Raw genomic sequence first — 18,362 nt, 5'->3', positions numbered from 1 at the left:
CGTAAACTTTTCCTTGTTTGCAATGGAGTGATCGCAAATCTCCATGTATCGCTTCGCGGGTCTGCATTGAATGACATTCGAAGTAGATCTCACGATCAGTGAAGTAGAGTAGTCGTTGAGAGAGGATAGCTTCTTGATAAGTCCAGGCTCTTGTGGCCCATGTCCCGGATTGAATTGATTTTCGTGGGCTTCCGTCGATGCGTACTATCTGGATGTCGCCCAGATGGACTACAGGTCCCGATTCTTGTAGTTGGTCCGCTTGTCTATTTGTTGAAACTCCAGGCAACCCATAGTCGTTATCTGAACCGGCAGCAGCAACGATGGTAAGTTCCGCACCCCCATATATCTTGTCCATAATATCGATTTGTGTATGTTTCTCTTCCTCGCCATCTTGATCAATACAGTAACCATCAACCCACAGAAACCGGTAACCAAGTTCTCGCGTTACAGTTATTGCATCCGAGATCGTTTTTGGAGGACATGATATGACTGCGTCTGTGGAACTCGTAGAGTACTTGTAGCCTTTACTGCCCCAAGTATAACTGAGAGCCAGATATGGCCCAGATTGTGGGGCTAGCACCAAAGATGGCGGGGAGGTGTTGCAGTCGATAAGCCGCCATGGCCGCACCATGTTGTTTTTCTGTTTGCATAGAGACCTATGTAGTGTCTTACAACATCTAATCCAAGCCGTTATAGCTGCATAGTCTATCTTTGCAGATGGAATTCTTGGCGAGACGATGCTATCGCGTTTTTTTGAGGTAGACAAGCAGAAAGCCTGTTTTGTTCCCACAACTGAGTATGGTGAAGCCGAGGAGCTGAGGGTAACGATTGCCAGATGCGGTATATCTTTGAGTTTTAAGTCTTTCGGAAGTATTTTGAAGCTCGTTTTCCGTGTATTGCCAAACGCCGAGTAGGCACGAAGTTGAACGGCTTGGAAGATAGCATTCGGAAAATCTATCATTGACCTGAACAACTGGCATATGGAACAGGAAGCTGCGAAACTATCGCTCAGTCTCGTTTGTACCAATCTTGTACCCAGTAGATAGCCCTCTTGGCCTGCTGATTGAAGGTCTACCACAGACAGATCCAGGACCTTCTGAAAATCGATACATTGGCATGACTTGCAAAGTTTCGCAGTCGCAGCATTGGACGTTGACTTCCTGCGTTTCGAGATTGGGGAGCCTGTATCATGTAGGTTTCTTTTCAATGAACATGTAGTTCGGAAAGAAGAGGAATTGGGCATGCTGGTAACTGTGGGGTCCAAACGGCGTATTCAAAATTTCGGGAACCCATGTAGGGCAAAAGCACTCCAAGGGAGGATGCTAACTCGTATTTTTACACTTTGTGAGGGTGGCTGTGTCCAGTATATCTCCTGATGACGCTAGGCAACATGACGTCCTGAGCAAGGGTGACGACCCGGCAATTTTCTCTCATGCCTGAGGCATACGCCTGGTCGAAGTTTCTATTCAAAGCAGATTACAGGGACTCCCGATAGAAGTCAGACTGCAAGCACTACACCTGGAGAAGCTAGTCAACCAGTGGGTTAATACTATAGTAACTCAAGCAAGGAGAAATGCACATGCATTGTACATTAAGAAAAGGGACACAATTACGATGGATTCATAGCACCACAAGTCATAATTTCCGGCTCTAGATGAGGTTATACGGCGGAGCTGCTCAGGTGACAGCGTATCTCCGATAGGCTTATGCTCGCTGGAAGAGCGAATCACAAACCACTATGGCACTGCTTGAAGCACCACTGCATCTTAGTGCTTACGCCAAGGCATTCCTCTGGAACTCGATTCAAGATTGCAATTAAACACTCCTTGTGATCATGATGGGATGAGATCCAGTCCTAGATGATTCTTAGCTTGAAACAATTATACTAGGTGGAGATCTGACCTCTCTCTCCCTGAACCACCAGTACACTAGAGAGCACTCCTCTCGCTGCACTGTGATGTACAAGGAAGGGATGGTGGCGAACAAATCGCACTCAAAACTCTGAGTGCTCCCTTCCTCTTGCGGTAAAGATAGCCTCAACTGGTCCTGAATCCGAAATGTAGCGTGGGCAACCTGTGGCAATCAGCTTCTCGCGCAGCAAGTACATTCAAGTACTGGATACATCTCTACAAGCCGCTTCCATACGCTGCACTATTTCTGGAAACCCTAATGGTAGCTCAAAGGCCCCATCTTCACCTCCGCGCTCCACTCCGCTGTGGTGACATCGATGTATGCGGAAACTCGGAGGCTGAAGTTTGGATGGCAGTTGGGCGGGAAAAAACCCGCAGATCTTTACACATAGCCTTTGTGACCTACATCCAACCTTTTTGATGTAAGAGAACCCCAAAATAGTATCAAGAATGATGGTGTTCAATGTAATAATGCCTGGTAGTGCTGGGTATCGTACAAAACAGATGCGATGCAATGTACTTTTGCGGCAACATTCAAAGCCTCATGCGCTTGATCATCTCTCGCGACTTCCTCTCCGAGAGCTCGTTACCGTCGATGTTGATACGTCCTTCTTCAACTTGTATGAGATCAGGCTTGACTGCGGTATCGTGCAGATGCTGCAGGAATGAGACCAGGCTGTCCTCGAATTTGACATACGAATGCCGGCTTTCAATATTTTCGAGTGTTGCTATCGCTCTCGCCTGCACCTAGTCAATTTGTTGATTGGTCCAGTACTCCGATCTTGAACTTACCTCTATGACATATCGGCGTCTGATGCGCGTCCATTCCGGTAGCTCTTCCAATGCATAACCGTCTCTGCAGAACACATTACGCACGGCCCTAATATCAGCTCCCTCGACATCTTCCCGTTGGATACCCGAGCTCCCAAAAGCAAAGATGGATGTGAAAGCTGCTGTGCTACATTGACGATGGATAAGATATTCGTCGATAACAGCCTGGAGCATGAATTGACCGGCCAGATCGAACCAGCCAGATGTGGGCTGCCACTCGTCACCAAGACTGGCACGTGCAGCTGTGAGCTCAACGAACAACGGAAGGAGATCGTGGAGCGAAGCATGATCGGAGTCGTTGAACATCCCGATGTCGAAGCTTGTGGGTAGACTCAGGACTGCCATGCGTTGCTCTCGGGCAAACAACAATTCATCGCCAGGTACTCGGTATGAACCTTCAAGGGGAAGGATTGGATCGGGCGTCTGTGTGCTGGCCCAGAGCTTGCCTCGTCTCATGTTCTGATCGCGTAAACTGTGGAGGCCATTTGTGTCTGTCCATCTTGTTGATGGGTGGTATCGATGAGTCAATAGGAGAACGAATTGCAGAAGTCGTGAGCGAAAAGCGGCTTGGCTACTGAGGCGGCGGCCTTGGTGCTTTTTCGAAAGAAACGATCTCCACTCTGTATCGTTAGTGAGAACTTATTCGCATCCTCCTGGAGACCACTTACCAGCGGTCATAGTGACCAGAGCATCAGGCAGATCAGATTCCCATTTGTTCGCACTGGCTTGCCACTCGAATACGGTAGCTGTCGTCTTGTACACTAGAAAGTCGAGGATCGTGTGGTCGACATCGAATTGATCTTCCTCTTCATTGTCCATCCGCCGAGTGAGGTTGAAGAAGCCCTCACGTGACTGCCCGTTGCTGTCATATCCACGCGCCATCGTGGCCGCCAGTTTTGGCTCCAAGTCCCTTATCGTTGGGCCCTGACCGTGTCGTGCAGCGAACATTAGGTCGACGAAAGCCTGAATCAACAGAAGCGACAGTATATCAGAAGCAGGTGCAAGTCGTCTAGCGCAAACGATACAACAACCGTTTTAGAAGCAACCCCACCCCAAGCCCACTTTACCCCGACTCAACACCGCGTTTGCGGTAGGCAGCCAACTGCTTTAGGCGTGCATTTCATGCGCTTGCCCCAAAAGTGAGAGTCGCGTACAGAATATGCAGGTGCAGCCGGAGGCTAAGAGTTCAGTTCAAACTCAGAGTGAACCATATCAACCTTGCACGCCCCAAATCTGCGCTGGCGCCCGCTCGCTTGCGGCGTATAGCAAACTGGAGGGGGAGCGGAAGTGGCCGCGCTTGCATTGATGGCTGCCTCCTGACACAACGGCGTGAATTGTCTTGTGGAGGCTGACGAGGGTGAAGGAATGCTCGCTGTGCGTATGCGAAGGGGTCGTATGCTGTAAGCAGATTAAATAGAGCAGATTAGAGCCATGTTCCCGGCCAGACCCTGTTCCAATCGATGGCCGCGGCTTATCCCCGCTGCTAGCATTCACGCCTACCCACCACGCCTCGAGTACATGACTGCGCTCGCTCACCACCTGGAGATGCTCACCCGTCTGCAGACGACCTCGCGCGAGGATGCTGCCTAAGAAATCGCCCGCCCTCCTTTTGTCCTACGCCAATGCCTTCACGCCCCTCTACTGCACCCACGCCGCCTCGCCACACTCATGTCGTCATACATCGCCAAAACCGCAGCACACGACACAGTGCCGGACCTATGCACAACACGTCGACAGCAATGATGCAGACCTGCTCAGCTGGCCTGAGCCCATCCGCCCGCATACCACACCAACCCCGTATCAGATCCTGAACTGCAAGAAGGGCGATGCATACAAAAAGAACCGCTACTACGCCCTCGTCAAACTCTACCATCCGGACCGCTGCCACCCCGGCTCCTCCACACACCACCTCCCCCTCGCCGTCCGTCTAGAACGGTACCGCATGCTCGTCGCCGCTCACGACATCCTCTCTGACGCCGAGAAGCGGAAAGCGTACGATGCGTGGGGCGCCGGCTGGGCCGGTCACCATCGCACACCCACGTCTTCAGGCCATTCGCACAATCCGTACGACTGGGAGTTCGATAGAAACAGGTGGAATACCGATCCTCGCAGCAATGCCACATGGGAAGACTGGGAGCGCTGGTACAGCGAGAACGACCCCGAGCACCCACAAAAAGAACGCGCAATACAAATGTCGAACTTCACGTTCATGTCGCTGCTCTTTGCATTTGTAGCAATCGGCGGTGTGATGCAGGGCACGCGGTTCAATGGTTTCCACAACAGCGTCGTCGAGCGGAGAGACCAGGTGCACAGGGAGGCCAGCAGCGTGTATCAGCGGAGTCGACACGCTACTATGAGCGGAGACCGAGATGAGAGGATACGCACGTTTTTGGAGCACCGGGAGACGAATTTGGCGGGCGAGGAGAGCTACCGTAGGTTGTTGCCGCCGAGCGAAAATTGCGCGCCGAATGAAATGAGACGGCAGTGAGGATCAAGATCAATTGGGTGGAATTTTGCATTGAGAATACGACTTTCGGCGCATGATTGGCGTTTAAAGCATTGACTATATGTATATATGCGGGCTTGGGGAAGGCGTCCATACAACGAGACGTGGGTTGGTCTTTCAGGGCCTGAGCATGCGTTTGCATCACCCATGCACGATATCAACACGAGAATCGAAAGCTTGTTCGATCTCTGGACTCGCACAAACTTCGCTAACACCCCACTGCAGTAGCTATACGTGCCGCCCGCTTCTTGGTCAGAGTACACCTGCGCTCCGGGAAGCGGGAGATCTTTCCAATCGTACACATCCGCTTCCCACGTCCCCTTTCCGTTACCATTGTACACACGCACACAGCGCTGACGAGACCACCGACGAAATGAAACGACCAAGGGCGAGGAGTTCATTTTACTCAGCAAACTATTTGTGCTAGCTGAAAAGCTTATGGGCGACATTAGCAAAGACACTATCATCGCCGCAATGAACGCACGCACGGTAGAAAGAGATGTCGAGGACCGACCCTGCTACTCGTCGATGCATGCTGCTCATATCGTCTACGAGGGGACTGTTGACGGCAGCCGTGCTTGTTGTCTTCTTGTGCGACTGTACATAGAAAATGGTGGGTTTACATCGATCACTGGCACGTCTGAGAAGATTCCGAAAGCCCTCCTGTACGATCTTTCAGAAAGTCTTCTCGAGAAACGTGCTCGCCTGTGGGTTTACAACTGCGTCACGCAGACAAGGGATGATGCCTTAAGCAGCGCGAACTGCTGAAGATAAAACTTGAGATGATTGAAACAGGCTCGGCAATACAGAAAAAGGCATTGTAAGCAGATAATGCCAGCTCCAAGACGAGGCTGCAGGCCTCTCAGGGGGCTCATGAGCAGACACGGGCGCAGTTGAGAGATGTGCAGGCCTGAATCGCTGAGTGTCGCCCCTTAAAAGGAAGCGTAGCGGTGAGACTACACCTCTCCAGAACAGTTTGCGAGAAGATTAGCACGTAGGATATCAAGGATCGATATTTACATGGCTTCGCTGGATTCAAATACGTACGCTTGTGACAGACCCCAGAGGACGTCTACTACAAGGGTCTCGCAGCCTCGTCTAAGTAGTCAGCCTAAAGTGCGGATGATCATCTCCAAGGTTATCCGCATCCGGCTCCTCAAGCCTCCAGTCCCTCTCCCCTTTATCCCTCTTCTTATTCTCAATCTTGACCAGAAAGAACAGTCCCGTGCAAGCAGCACCACAGATCCACAGCATTCCCAGACTTACACCATACCCAGTCGGATACTTCGGCGCCTCGGTCTTGAAGAACACATTCGAGGCCACAATGCCACCGATATTGCCGAAGCCCACCTGCATAGCGGAGCTGACGGAGCGCTTGTAGTGTCCAGATACAAGATTCGACATCCAAACCAGGACGATGGGTTGAGTGATGTAGCCACCTGGGACGATGAGGAACAATGCGAAGTACTTGACGCCAGCAGAGAGATTGTTTTGAGCCAGCAGCATGATGTAGCCTATCGACGCAATGACCAGGCCCAGCATGGTGAGCCAGTATCGGTTTCGAAGACGGTCGGATACGTAAGCTGCGATAACAGCAGTCACGGTTGCGACAACGAAGATTGGGATGGAGCGGATTTGCGCGACCGAGGACGTGTACCCGAGCTCTTTGACGATAGTCGGGACGAAGAAAGAGCCAGCGTAGCCCGTGTTGACGATACCTGCAAGAAGAATTAGCTCTGAACGGCAGCTTTTTGAAAATGGCAACTAACCGAAGTATGCTAGAACTCCCAAGTAAATCTTGGGATCAGAGAAGATGCGACGAGCGGCCCTCATGTCAAGACGGTTCATAACAGCGTCACCAGTGTCGGCGCTGAGACGTGCAATGAGCAGTGCTCGTTCGTCTTCAGTAAGGAAGCGTGCTGTTTCTGGCCAGTCTGTGCACCAAAACTTGGTGACGATGCCCATGACGACGGTGGCGATTCCCTCGATGATGAAGATCCATCTGGATTGTTAGATCAGTGTATGCTTAGGGTATTCGGTAGAGATTCGTTACCTCCAGCCACCATAGCCTGCGATTCCATCCATCTTCGCAATTGCAAAAGCGAGCAACTAGGTTATGTCAGTATCATACTTTTCGGGCGGGAATGATATCTAACGCCACCGAACGCTCCAGCGATAATCGACGCCGTGAAGAATAGCGTCAGACGCCACTGCAGCTCGTAGCGCTTATAGTACATGGAGATGAGGTAGATACAGCCTGGTCGATGGTCAGTACAAAAGCCATGAAGCAAAGGGCTTCAAGTTTCTGCTTACCGGGAAACAAGCCAGCTTCGAAGAATCCCAGCAAGACACGCATAGCAATCAGGCCTTTGAAGTTTTTGACCAGACCCATACCAACTGTCGCAACACCCCATAGTATCATGATCAGTGAGAGCCATGTCGATGGCGCGAGCTTTTTCAGGACCAGGTTCGATGGGACCTCGAAGAGGATGTACGGGATAAAGAAGATGAAGAGCGCTATATTGTAGTCATTGTTGTGCATGTCAAGGTCTGCCTCGAGCCCTTGGATTCTTGCATTGCCAATGTTGGTCCCTGAGGTATGTCAGTGTGATCCTGAGGTCGAGGTCGCAAAACTCACTGTCGAGGAAGGCGAGCAAGAACAATACAAACAACGGCGGTAATACGTAGAGATCACATTTCCGCAGCAGCTTCTTCTCTGCGAAAGCATCGATATGGGTGCCAGCAGTGTCGTTGATGACTTCGACCTTCTCGTCTGAGATGCTGGGTTTCCTTAGCTCCGCCATGTTTGCTCTGGGTAGAGAGACGAGATCGTAGGGTGTCTACAAGACAATCTACCAGTCGTTTTCATCGTCTTATACAATGATCAGCATGAACTATATTTGTTCTGCGCCAATCAAGCGTAAGCTCGTCGTAGCCGATTTTACTCCCGTGCACACCATGCCAATGCGGGGAAGTAGTCTGGGGTTAAATCTGGGGGCGTGGAATCATCCCGCACTCTCTTGCCGCCGGTAGCCTGGCGTCATGTATGGCATTCTAAGCCGTGTCCACTGAATAAGGATACCCCTACAGCATATAGAGACATTTTTAGCGAACGTAAGTGTTTAAGTGGAGATAGGTGCAAGTGCACATCTTGAAGCGATAAAGAAACCCCACAGCAAGCGGAAAGACTGCGCTGCGCGGCCGATGTAGAACCACTTTGACTGGTCGATCTGCTATCAGGAGCGCAAGTCGTTATCCGTAGGTCAACGGTTGTTGAGTGGGTACGTCGTGCACCTAAAGATCAGTACGTAGGCTCGGAAAGTTGTCCGAATTCCGAACTTTGTGCCAACGATGCATTGTGCTTCTGACAAATGCCTACATAGCTGCTCCCTGGAGCCCAAGCTAGGATCTGTAAGGGGCACGGCCTGTCCGATTCGTGAGAGATAATTGCCAACTGAGTTGATCCAGTGCGTCTCTATGAGTCGCTCTTCTTCGACACTCCTAGAGGACTGAGAGATCTGAATCATATATTGACTTTTCAGGATACTCGAAAGACTTGTGATTACTTTTCACAAGGCGTATGCATGCGGATGATGATGCAGAAAGGAGACAACCGTAGATGGGCTCGTTTTGAAGCTCACTCATGTGCCGAGAGCTTGTCAAAGAAAGGATTGGTTTCGAAAATTGGCATATCAATATATGCGCCTATCGTTGCGCGCAATGTGTGTTGGGAGGAAGGGTTTAGTGTGTAAGATCCATCGATGTGCCCAGGTGAATGAAGGTGCACGTGATGATGGCGCCAAGCCTTTCGCTGCCTGGGTCGTAATTTCTGGACCTGGGAAGCTTCGAGGTCCCCACCAGCCAACCTCACAACATAGCCGCAACGCGATCGCAAAGACATTGCATTCAACGGCCAAACAGAAACTATTGCATTGAATTGGATTACTCGAAAAGACTGCAATCATGAAGCTCGTCAGGTGCGCAGACACGAAATCAACGCGCAAAGCTGCAACTAACATTGCGCCAGATTCCTCATGAAATGCCAGAACGAGACTGTCACAGTCGAGCTCAAGAATGGCACCATCGTCAATGGAACCATCACCTCCGTTTCGCCCCTCATGAACGTCGCGCTGCGAGCAGTCAAGTACACACCTAAGAACCGGGACACCGTAACCCTCGACACCATGACCGTGCGCGGTTCGACAGTCCGTTACATCATTCTCCCCGACTCTCTGCCATTAGATACGCTTCTCATCGACGATGCGCCAAAGCCCAAGAACAAGGCCAGGAAAGAGGCGGAACGAGGAGGTCGTGGTGGTGGTGACCGAGGCCGTGGTGGACGAGGCCGTGGCGGCGGCCGTGGACGTGGTGGTGGCCGTGGAAGAGGCCGTGGGTTCTAGATGTGTTGAAGTATTCGGCGTAAGGATCGAAAAAGCAGGCGACAAGGGAACCAGGCGATTTAGAAGAGGCAGGAGAAGCGGTTTGTGACAGGACGAGGCACAGGACAGCAGATTCACATACCGCCTGCGACGTCCACGGAAAGAACGCTCAAGATTCACTTCGAACGGTCACCACGTGCGAATATCCGCAGCAAGCACGGCGTTCGGCATTTCTGGGCACATGTATAGGTAAAGTGCAATTATGCACAAATGAAGCGTGATACCACTTGGAAAAACAGGCATCGATCTCCGCAATTTAATCTGGTATCAATCCATTGAGGTCATGAAATCTATGGTCTCGTACACTATCGTTTTGGCCCGGGCGGCCTTTTCGCTTCTCTACTCAGCATCGTAAGGCGCAACCGGCGGTGTGTCATCGACCTGGATACCGCCCCTCTTCTTGTCCTTGCTGTCGTGGAAGGGCAGCTTCCAGCCACCCTCGTCCTCTGGTGTGCTCAGCCACAGCCTCATCAAGTGCCTGCGAGGCGCTGGCGGTGGGTAGTCCTTGTACGCTGTCCTGGCGTGAAGGATGTGGTTGTTCGACAGGAACTGGATGTCACCAATGTCCAGGATCATGTGTAGGGCGAGGCGCAAGCAGGTCTCGTCGAGGATGACAGCGGCACGAACCTGCTCGGGCGAGAGAGCGGGAATCAAGCCTTTGTCGCTGAAGCGTGTCAGGGACTTGACATAGTATGGGTCCCACCTGAACTGCATTAGCATGACGATTGACGTGAGCAGAGGATCAACTTACTTCGAGTACACACGCGGGCTGTCACCAGTCTCCAGGTAGAACACACTGGTTCGAATCCACTCCTGCTGGCCCTTGCTCGTCTCTCCCTTACGATCGAAGTACCAAATCGGCTCGGTGAGGAGCTTCGCAACATCCGGGTGCTCCTTCTGCAGCACATTCCACACCTCATGGCTGCTGACCAAATCGCTCTCACCACCCTCGAGCGACTTAGCAATGCACAGCAAACCAACAAGATCCGCATCATCGGCGTGGAAAAACTGTCGCGCATTGGTGCGGTAAATGCGCACCTTATCGATCTGCGTCGCATCCTCATCGAGATCCTTAACGTGTCCAAGTACATGTCCACGCGAGTTCTGGCTCACGAAGTAACCGAGATATGTCCCAAGACCCATGTACGCAACAGCAGACTTCTGGTTTCCCCACTCGCCGACCGGCAGGCCCTTGAACAGGATGAAGCCCTTGCCATCGATGATTTCCTTGCGGAGCGGCTCGAGGAACTTGCTGAACTCGGGGAGCTGGAACTTGTCCTTTGTGATGCCGGTCAGTGGCTCGCCAGAGGAGATGAATGCATCTGCGGCGTTTGAAATTTCGGCGACTTCTGACTCGGAGAAGATGTGTGTCCAGCGCTCGGGGTTGTTCTGGTAGTTGGCTTTTGACCAGGCGGTGGGGCCTGTGATCTGTTGTGGGAAGTCTTCGTAGGGACGGATGTGCTCGAAGAGGGGTTCGTGTTGTCCTGAGGTGCGGATGCCGTCAGGGAAGATGCTCCTGTCTACCTTGTTGTTGGCGAGGCCCTTGGACAGCTCATGGGGAGCTGTGGGCGCCGAGGAGGTTAAAGCAGGTGCCATTGTGAAAAGCGTTACCAGACAAACTCAATTGTTTGTTTACAAGAAGATATATATGCTTGAAAGTGGTATCGCTGGGAAGCTCAAGCTTGTATGTGTCCCAAAGGAGTAGTAAAGAGTACGTTTTGAGCCCCAAGTTTGCAATCGCAAATCTTTATATCTACCCCTCCTCATCCCTACCGACCTAAGACATTATCCTCCTCAAGATGGTGTCAACTCATCGAGCTTCCTGTTCTAATCTCTAGTCTGAATTGCGTGCTCGCATACCATTCATTCCGCGATTAGCGACCCCACCATCATTGAATGGTGCTGACGTAGGCCAACCTCGGTTGCTTGCTTGCATTTCTTATCGATATGGTTCTGCACATTATGCATCCTACTCCATTGCGATCTGGATGGTCATATTGTATTGGTGTAAGCATGCTCGTGTCCTTGAGAACATGGGATGGGTCAAAGGAGGACGACGTTGGGTTAAGCGAGAGACGGACGGCAGAACAGTTCACATTACGGATCCATGACCCACTTACGCCCTAAACGCGTCTTGGACGCGATGCTACAAACACCCCGAGGAGAAAGACACCGAAACAAGACACCGAGTTCTTCCTTGCCGTGCCAGAACAGCAGTGCCGCGGAGCTCCACGCTGCACCACATTGCCGTCAATTTCCGCTCTCATATCAAGACCTCCCACACAAAAATCTACGGCATTCGATCTTCATATTCTGGGAGACAAAAGAAGGCTGAGACGAGCCTTGTAGACTCGCGCCGACACGATACAAGCTACTTCGTATTGACGTCTGACACGGAACAGTAACCCCAGCAAGGAAACCTCCGCTTGGAGGGCGCCTGCGTCCGGAAATCATATGTATGCCACCGCTTTCAGCTTCTCTTTCACATCCACGAGGACGATCTGTTCGACGGGCGTACCACAGATGTCATCAATGAGCTCCTCGAGCTTTTGCCCTTGTTCGCCCTGCAGCAGACGATTACAGAAGGCCCTGAATCGTGACGAGTACGAGAGGGTTGCGAACAGGGCTTTCGGCAGCAGACAGCCAATGACCAGTATTGCAGCCATCGTTAGTCCAGACGTTCTTTGCGCGCGCATATCTGCTACCACCGAGTTTATCAGAGCGACTACGATTGAGATGATGACGAGGTTCAGGCGGTCCTCAGCCGTGGCCATGGGCCCATTTGCTGAAGGTCTTCGAAGGCACTGATCGCGCTCAGACCCGAATGCTCGGTAGTCGTTACAACGACGCTTGAGTATGGATGGGACATGCTCGCGCGGTAGCTCGTTTAAACCCCGAAACACGTCGTCTCGGTTGTGTACTCGCTGAATACAGCATAGTAGCTTGTCGCTGAACTTTTGACAGTTGGCGGCAGTTATGTTGTAGTTCTCACCAAGCTTCCTGATGACTCCATTCGCTTGAGGACACGTCAGTACTGTGGAGTCTGAGAATCATGCTGAAGACTCACCAAGCTTAGTTATCGTTCCGTTATCGAGGTCAGTATAGCCACACAGCTGGAGGGTCCACCTCGGTTTTCCGTTCTCGGTCTGGACAATGACTCTGCCAGGTGTTTCTTCGACAACACTAGAACCTTCATCCTTCCTAAGTTCAAATAGCTTCCCGGCGATCAAGTCGTGGTCGTGAGAGACGAAGATTCCCCAATGATCAAATATGTTCGTCAGTGTTTTTCTTTGGCTTTGCATGAAGAAATCAGCGCTGATCTGTTCTTCAGGCAGGTATACATCTTCTGCATCATCGCGCTGTCGTTTTTGGGATTGATCTAGCAATCTCGTCGCCAGGTACACAGACCTCGGCCTTCCTCTAGCATCGGCCGTCGTGTACGCGGAGCTGATCGCGATCGTGACGAACTCAGGCTTTGGGGCAAGACCTGGAATTTCGATATGTGATGGCCGCCAGGCCACAGGATCTAACATCCGAGATGCAAATCTTTGTGGCCCAGTGTCTACCCTTTTCTCTATGAGGATTGGTTTCTTGACATCGTCACCATCGAGGCAGCAGAATGTCAGTAACTTGAACGTCCTTGAACACGGAGAAACTTACTGTCTGTTCATGTTGAACAAGTTCAATTGAGTTCGTAGAGTATCCACCTCAGTTCCGAATTCCTTCAGAACATACTTTCGGTTTCCCAGAGCCACAAGCCACTCTTTAGAAGAGGCATCCGTTGGAAGTTTTTGACAGACACTTAACTCCTCGAGATACTCGCTTAAAGCCTGCAGTGCGTCCTGGAGAGTATCGAGGGTGTCGCCGCCCATCTTATGTAGACCTTCGGAGAGGATGTTTCGGACTATTTGTAGCTGATCGAGCATACGCTCCAATTTCGATAAAGTACCTGCGAAATACTGGTCTACCTCGAGGTACTCCGAGCTCTCCAACCCTAACATCGAGAGCCATTTCGATCCGCTAGACAGTGTTCTGGTCAATGAGCGTTTCAGTGAAGGTATCACTGGACTGTTTTCTCCATGGCAGTTTTTGGATGTCCGTGAACCGTGCGCCTGCCTTAGTTTCTGAGTCCTATCTGTCACTTCATCCAGCAGTTGTATGACGAGTTTTGTTGGATCGTAAGAACTTGCTGGTCCTCTCCTTGGGCTTTGGTGCGCTTGGGAAGTCATCGAGCCTGCAGAGTACTACAGTAGGTGTGTCTGAACCTACAAACTGAAGAATGGCTAGGCACACTGTACTTAAGGCCAGAGCTGAAGAGGCTGAGCATTTACTTCGCATGATTGAGCCTCAATACAGCTGCCGGATGTGGTTGCCAGTGGACACCATCAGACAGACAGATAACGCATTCTATTCGCTAGGAAAGCCGACAGCTCCGCTTACAGGCGTGAATCCCCAAAAAAAGCAGCAGGCTGAGGGACTTCGGCTTTTGATCGGTGGAAAGACTGCATGGCGCAAATGGCTGGGATGGAGTCGCGAGGCTGAGTATGTGTGGGGTTCCGCGGAGTGAGAAGGAGACACCTACAAAACCAAATGATTACGCTTCGGGGCCCAAAGCATATTGGAGAAATGTCGAAAAACCATTCCATACTTCGACACAAGTTCGCGCCATGGACAATCACATCGAAAGCGATGGCAAACTTCATAAAGTGTCATGAAGACTCAACATCCACTACCAATGCGAACCTGAACCCTGCGTCGACATCATCATCACCATGTCCACAATGGCGAGATGGAAAGCTGTCAGAACTGAATGCTGTCAATGTGACGGTAAGATCAAACATTCCCACCTGACTTAGTCTTACTGGCTTGGGCTCACTGACATCACAGGCTGCCTTGATCGCCGCTGTGGTCAGCGCAGCCTTCTCGTGGCCCACCATCTCCGAGAGTCCTTGGACAGCCAGAGCGGTGTTATATGCCTCCTTGATCTTGTCACTCTCAACAGTGGCCTCTGCATCTCAGCAGAGTATAGCTCTGTACCGATACGGCGCACATCCCCAAGGCCTTGAGATGCTGCAAGAGATGCTGGCAAGCAAAAAAAGGGACAGACCAGCTAGTACAGCGAGCAAGCTACAGACTTACGTTTGGCAGATGCCAGTCATGCTACTCAACATCAGTATATCACTGCTCATAGTTGGCCTGTTCATTCTGATCTGGGATCGTGCCGCACAGGTAGTCGATTGGACTGATGACATGAAGGTAATTCTCGCAAGTCAAGTGCTCCCAAGTAGATACTGACTTACCGCAGATTGCTTTGGTGACAAGCATAGTGGGCATTTTCGCTTTAGTCAACTACGTGGTGGGCGCTGTGGCCTTGTACAAACAATCGCCTGATGTAGATGATCAGGAAGGTGGCCATGGCGCTAAGCAGGCTGCCGCCACACGATAGTAGGACATCTGGTTCAATGTAGTTGGTTGAAGCGTAATGTCTGCAATCAATTGCGTTCTGTTTACCAGCAAACAACATCTTGCACGTTCATATCCATAAGGATTCAGTGTCATCCTGGCTGCAAGTGAGTTGTGGCATATAGCACGGAAAGACTAGGCGTAGTGTTGCGGGTGATCAAGCGTAGAGGCTACACAGGTATAAAGTTCGAGGACCTCGACGAACGAGAGAATCCAAACGCTCTAATACCGACAGATGCCATGCTAATCAGGATGTATTATGATATGCAGATGGAGATTGGACGTAAAGCGGAGGAGTGGGACATCAAGGTTGGCACTTGGCAGGATATGAAGGCGCCTCGACGAGGAGATCCCGGATACATGGGGTTCAAAGACGGAAAATCTAAGAGGGAGCCTGAAAGAAGGTCGACCTAGGTTGGACACCCAGGAGAGTATTTGGGTATTCTGTTGCTTTGTTGCTGGTTGTTGCAGGCTCACACCTGAAGTGCCTGCTCGACTGGAAAACTCGAGCGGTACAGAAAAGAGTTACCGTCTATATGTACCGCCCTTGAGGGTCGAATTTGTCCATCAACTCCATCGACTTCTCGTACCTAGCATGTTGTTAGTGCGATCTATAACAAGACGTTTGTGCACGCTTACATAGTAAAGACAATACCGCCACTCAGAATGAGTCGTCCCAACCTGGGCAACGCGCCAGACCAGAACGTCAAGATACCCTCGTTCTTGAAGATCTTGGCCACACAGTCGAAGCTGTTCTTGTACGCGCTGCGTGCTTCTATCGACTGCATCCTTGTCTTGACCGTGTCGATGGGCATCGTTGTGTAGACTGTAATAATACCAGCGAGACCTCCGAGACCGAATGTGCTGACTGCTCCTAACTTCTCGCCAGGAGCAACATAGGACTGAGCTAGTTGTTTGAGCGATGTGTAACTCGAGAAACGGACGGCTGAGTTGGCAGCCTGTCGGGCAGTGGTGGGAAGGAAACCTTGGAAGAAACCGCGGATACCCTTTTCTTGAGCGATGATCTTTGTGCCGTGGAGGAAGCCGCGCATACGAGGGGTTGCTGATTTGCGGTCATCGATGCTAGGTCAATGTCAGCAACGGCAATGCCTAGAAGTCCGTAAGGCTCACAGTTGCGTCTTGATACTCTCGAAGGGAGTAACGGCCAGCAGCGACTCTGTTGCTCCTGCACCAAAACCTGCAATGACAGTTGCTGGCCCAGAGATCTTTCCTTCAGCGTCTGACAGCATGTCCTTGTACATGTCGAAGGCAACGAATCTGATGCCTGCCTTCAACGAGTTGCCAATGATCAACGTTGTGCACCCAGCGTACCACTGCTTGCCGAACGGCGGCCATGGCAGCTTCTTTCCATCTGCTAATCTTCGGTTGAGCTGGGATCGTGTCTTCGCGACTGGAGTGAGGTTAGATCATAGGTCTGTAATCGTTTCGTATGGTTCGCGTACATTCGGCCGGGTATGTGATGGCTATGATTATCAGATTAGCAGTTACTACAGTCGTAGCTTCTACGTCTTACAGATTTCTACAGCTCCAGCAGTTGCACCTGCTAGGATTGAGCGCATAGCACTCGGCTCCCGTATGTTAGCCTTTGTACGTCACTCCTCTTGCTCGAAGTCGTACCTTCTTCTTCTCCGTAGTTGCAGTTGCCATTTTGAAGTTGCTATGGAAGACGTTGTCGCTCTGGAGTCGTGTGCTCGAGCTCAAGCTACCTCGGTGACTCGTAGCTATGACGTGCGAACTGTGAAATACTTAATGGCAGCAGAACAGGTACGAAACACCAAGAAGAAAGACACGCAACGCGCGCAAATATTGCACGGAACCTATATTGTAGCAGGAAGATTGACGTCTGTCACAAGCCGATAGCGGCGAGCGACATTTTGGCCGCGGACGCGACTGCCAAGCACTGATGTCAAGAAGCTTGGGCCCGTCTTCTCGAAAAGTTACCGTCACAAGTCAGTGTCTTGTTGTTACTGCATCAAGATACCCCTCACACATCAACACAAAATGCTGTCTCTCCGCAACATTGCCCGCTCCGCACCCCGTGCTGCCCGTTTCACAAAGGCTGTCCGCCCTCAGTCTTCGCTATTCCGCCAGACAGCCGCTTTCCAGCCAGCATGGTCCCAGGCCGCCCCCAGGCTCACAGCTTCCTTCCACATCTCTGCTATCAGGAGGCAAGAAAGCAGCGGTACGAATGATCAATCGAAACAGTGCATGAATGTATTGCTGACATTGGACCAGCAAATGAAGAGCTTGTTGCAAAGCTCCAGAGCGAAATCTCCATGGAGGAGGACATGAAGGAAGATGATGACCTCTCCGCCAACATCAAGGAGTACCTTGAGAACAGCCCCTTTGAGGTATGTCCTGGAATCATACTGCAACAGAACTAATGACTAATACTCTACAGCTTGAGGACAAGACTGGCAATCAGGAAGTTATCCTGACCCGCACTTTCGGCGACGAGAAGATCCGCATCACCTTCACCACCGCCGACCTCAACAACAACGTCAACCCCGAGGACGCTCTCGAGGACCAAGCCATGTACGATGACGCCGACATGGACGTCCAGTCCGGCGGTGCCAACACCAAGGGCGCCATCAACCAGGGCAGCACCAAGGATGGCAACATTCGTGTCGCACCTGAGGACCGCATTGCCCCCGCCGACCGCGAGGAGCTTGAGGACGACTACGAGAACGAGGATGAGGGTGAGCAGGGCTTCCCCGCTCACGCCAGCATCCGCATCGAGCGCCCTGGCAAGGGTGCTCTCGCCATCGAGGCTACCGCTCAGGATGGCGACTTCCTGATCGAGGACCTCTACTACTTCCCCGACGCCGAGCTTGCCGACCCTCAGACTGCTGAGAAGGACTGGGCGAGGCGGACGCTCTACACCGGTCCTCCTTTCAACAACCTCGACGAGGACCTTCAGATCCTCCTCGAGAAGTACCTCGAGGAGCGTGGTATCAACACCCGCCTGGCTCTCTTTATCCCCGACTACATTGACCACAAGGAGCAGAAGGAGTACATTAGGTGGTTGAACAACGTCAAGAGCTTCGTCGCATAAGCATCGCAATATTCCACTCTGTACTACTTGTAATCTCAACTTCTGGAGGAAATAAGGCACTTTTGGCCATGTAAAATATAAGCGGGGACCTCTCCACCCGCATGTGTGACTGATACGACTGGGGGGGAAATCAATAC

General features: G+C 51.5%; 10 protein-coding genes across 10 annotated transcripts; 4 read left to right on the top strand and 6 right to left on the bottom strand.

The window, feature by feature from the left end:
- Positions 1–73: 73 nt before the first annotated feature.
- On the bottom strand, positions 74–718 carry BU25DRAFT_300106 (HET-domain-containing protein; the record flags this gene model as incomplete). The annotated part of the gene is made up of 1 exon (XM_033701970.1): positions 74–718. A coding segment is annotated over one exon (645 nt), but the record flags the coding sequence as incomplete, so codon positions are not given.
- Positions 719–2,444: 1,726 nt separating this feature from the next.
- On the bottom strand, positions 2,445–3,623 carry BU25DRAFT_456369 (uncharacterized protein; the record flags this gene model as incomplete). The annotated part of the gene is made up of 3 exons (XM_033710022.1): positions 2,445–2,651; positions 2,703–3,361; positions 3,410–3,623. The coding sequence occupies 3 exons, from the start codon at positions 3,621–3,623 to the stop codon at positions 2,445–2,447; spliced, it is 1,080 nt and encodes a 359-aa protein (XP_033564139.1).
- A 697-nt stretch (positions 3,624–4,320) lies between these two features.
- Positions 4,321–5,229, top strand: BU25DRAFT_429606 (uncharacterized protein; the record flags this gene model as incomplete). The annotated part of the gene is made up of 1 exon (XM_033708559.1): positions 4,321–5,229. One exon carries the CDS (start codon positions 4,321–4,323, stop codon positions 5,227–5,229), a length of 909 nt encoding a protein of 302 aa, XP_033564138.1.
- Positions 5,230–6,180: 951 nt separating this feature from the next.
- BU25DRAFT_261982 (MFS general substrate transporter) lies at positions 6,181–8,467 on the bottom strand. The gene is made up of 6 exons (XM_033701741.1): positions 7,886–8,467; positions 7,561–7,839; positions 7,404–7,504; positions 7,301–7,356; positions 7,017–7,249; positions 6,181–6,965 (listed from the first exon to the last, which is right to left on the bottom strand). The coding sequence occupies exons 1-6, from the start codon at positions 8,049–8,051 to the stop codon at positions 6,346–6,348; spliced, it is 1,455 nt and encodes a 484-aa protein (XP_033564137.1). The 5' UTR covers positions 8,052–8,467; the 3' UTR covers positions 6,181–6,345.
- Positions 8,468–9,210: 743 nt separating this feature from the next.
- On the top strand, positions 9,211–9,647 carry BU25DRAFT_419600 (Sm-like ribonucleoprotein; the record flags this gene model as incomplete). The annotated part of the gene is made up of 2 exons (XM_033707947.1): positions 9,211–9,224; positions 9,275–9,647. 2 exons carry the CDS (start codon positions 9,211–9,213, stop codon positions 9,645–9,647), a joined length of 387 nt encoding a protein of 128 aa, XP_033564136.1.
- A 378-nt stretch (positions 9,648–10,025) lies between these two features.
- BU25DRAFT_419599 (Clavaminate synthase-like protein) lies at positions 10,026–11,282 on the bottom strand (the record flags this gene model as incomplete). Its single annotated transcript, XM_033707945.1, has 2 exons — positions 10,026–10,389; positions 10,438–11,282. The coding sequence occupies 2 exons, from the start codon at positions 11,280–11,282 to the stop codon at positions 10,026–10,028; spliced, it is 1,209 nt and encodes a 402-aa protein (XP_033564135.1).
- Positions 11,283–12,078: 796 nt separating this feature from the next.
- BU25DRAFT_261890 (uncharacterized protein) lies at positions 12,079–13,524 on the bottom strand. Its single transcript, XM_033701739.1, has 2 exons — positions 12,754–13,524; positions 12,079–12,702 (listed from the first exon to the last, which is right to left on the bottom strand). The coding sequence occupies exons 1-2, from the start codon at positions 13,217–13,219 to the stop codon at positions 12,137–12,139; spliced, it is 1,032 nt and encodes a 343-aa protein (XP_033564134.1). The 5' UTR covers positions 13,220–13,524; the 3' UTR covers positions 12,079–12,136.
- A 941-nt stretch (positions 13,525–14,465) lies between these two features.
- On the top strand, positions 14,466–15,063 carry BU25DRAFT_307513 (uncharacterized protein; the record flags this gene model as incomplete). The annotated part of the gene is made up of 3 exons (XM_033702083.1): positions 14,466–14,513; positions 14,574–14,942; positions 14,992–15,063. Coding segments are annotated over 3 exons (489 nt in total), but the record flags the coding sequence as incomplete, so codon positions are not given.
- Positions 15,064–15,681: 618 nt separating this feature from the next.
- Positions 15,682–16,817, bottom strand: BU25DRAFT_456362 (mitochondrial tricarboxylate transporter-like protein; the record flags this gene model as incomplete). The annotated part of the gene is made up of 6 exons (XM_033710021.1): positions 15,682–15,739; positions 15,789–16,232; positions 16,281–16,560; positions 16,613–16,633; positions 16,684–16,738; positions 16,788–16,817. 6 exons carry the CDS (start codon positions 16,815–16,817, stop codon positions 15,682–15,684), a joined length of 888 nt encoding a protein of 295 aa, XP_033564132.1.
- BU25DRAFT_261835 (regulatory protein-like protein suaprga1) lies at positions 16,788–18,358 on the top strand. The gene is made up of 3 exons (XM_033701738.1): positions 16,788–17,352; positions 17,406–17,521; positions 17,572–18,358. Exons 1-3 carry the CDS (start codon positions 17,172–17,174, stop codon positions 18,223–18,225), a joined length of 951 nt encoding a protein of 316 aa, XP_033564131.1. The 5' UTR covers positions 16,788–17,171; the 3' UTR covers positions 18,226–18,358.
- Positions 18,359–18,362: the final 4 nt, after the last annotated feature.

Source organism: Macroventuria anomochaeta, assembly GCF_010093625.1.
Source record: "Macroventuria anomochaeta strain CBS 525.71 unplaced genomic scaffold BU25scaffold_8, whole genome shotgun sequence".
NCBI classification, from domain to species: Eukaryota; Fungi; Ascomycota; class Dothideomycetes; order Pleosporales; family Didymellaceae; genus Macroventuria; species Macroventuria anomochaeta.
The sequence above is the reverse complement of the archived record's forward strand: the minus strand, read 5'-3'. Positions and strand labels throughout refer to the sequence as shown.

What these genes read in the sequence shown, in the direction of transcription:
- BU25DRAFT_261982 (XM_033701741.1), bottom strand. Translation starts at nt 8,051, where the DNA reads ATGGCGGAGCTAAGGAAACCCAGCATCTCAGACGAGAAGGTCGAAGTC. An exon ending in CTTGCTCGCCTTCCTCGACA is followed by an intron (nt 7,840 to 7,885) that starts GTGAGTTTTGCG and finishes GACATACCTCAG; the next exon opens with GGACCAACATTGGCAATGCA. An exon ending in GGGAGTTCTAGCATACTTCG is followed by an intron (nt 6,966 to 7,016) that starts GTTAGTTGCCAT and finishes TTCTTCTTGCAG; the next exon opens with GTATCGTCAACACGGGCTAC.
- BU25DRAFT_261890 (XM_033701739.1), bottom strand. Translation starts at nt 13,219, where the DNA reads ATGTTAGATCCTGTGGCCTGGCGGCCATCACATATCGAAATTCCAGGT. An exon ending in CGGAACGATAACTAAGCTTG is followed by an intron (nt 12,703 to 12,753) that starts GTGAGTCTTCAG and finishes CGTGTCCTCAAG; the next exon opens with CGAATGGAGTCATCAGGAAG.
- BU25DRAFT_261835 (XM_033701738.1), top strand. Translation starts at nt 17,172, where the DNA reads ATGCTGTCTCTCCGCAACATTGCCCGCTCCGCACCCCGTGCTGCCCGT. An exon ending in CAGGAGGCAAGAAAGCAGCG is followed by an intron (nt 17,353 to 17,405) that starts GTACGAATGATC and finishes ACATTGGACCAG; the next exon opens with CAAATGAAGAGCTTGTTGCA. An exon ending in TTGAGAACAGCCCCTTTGAG is followed by an intron (nt 17,522 to 17,571) that starts GTATGTCCTGGA and finishes AATACTCTACAG; the next exon opens with CTTGAGGACAAGACTGGCAA.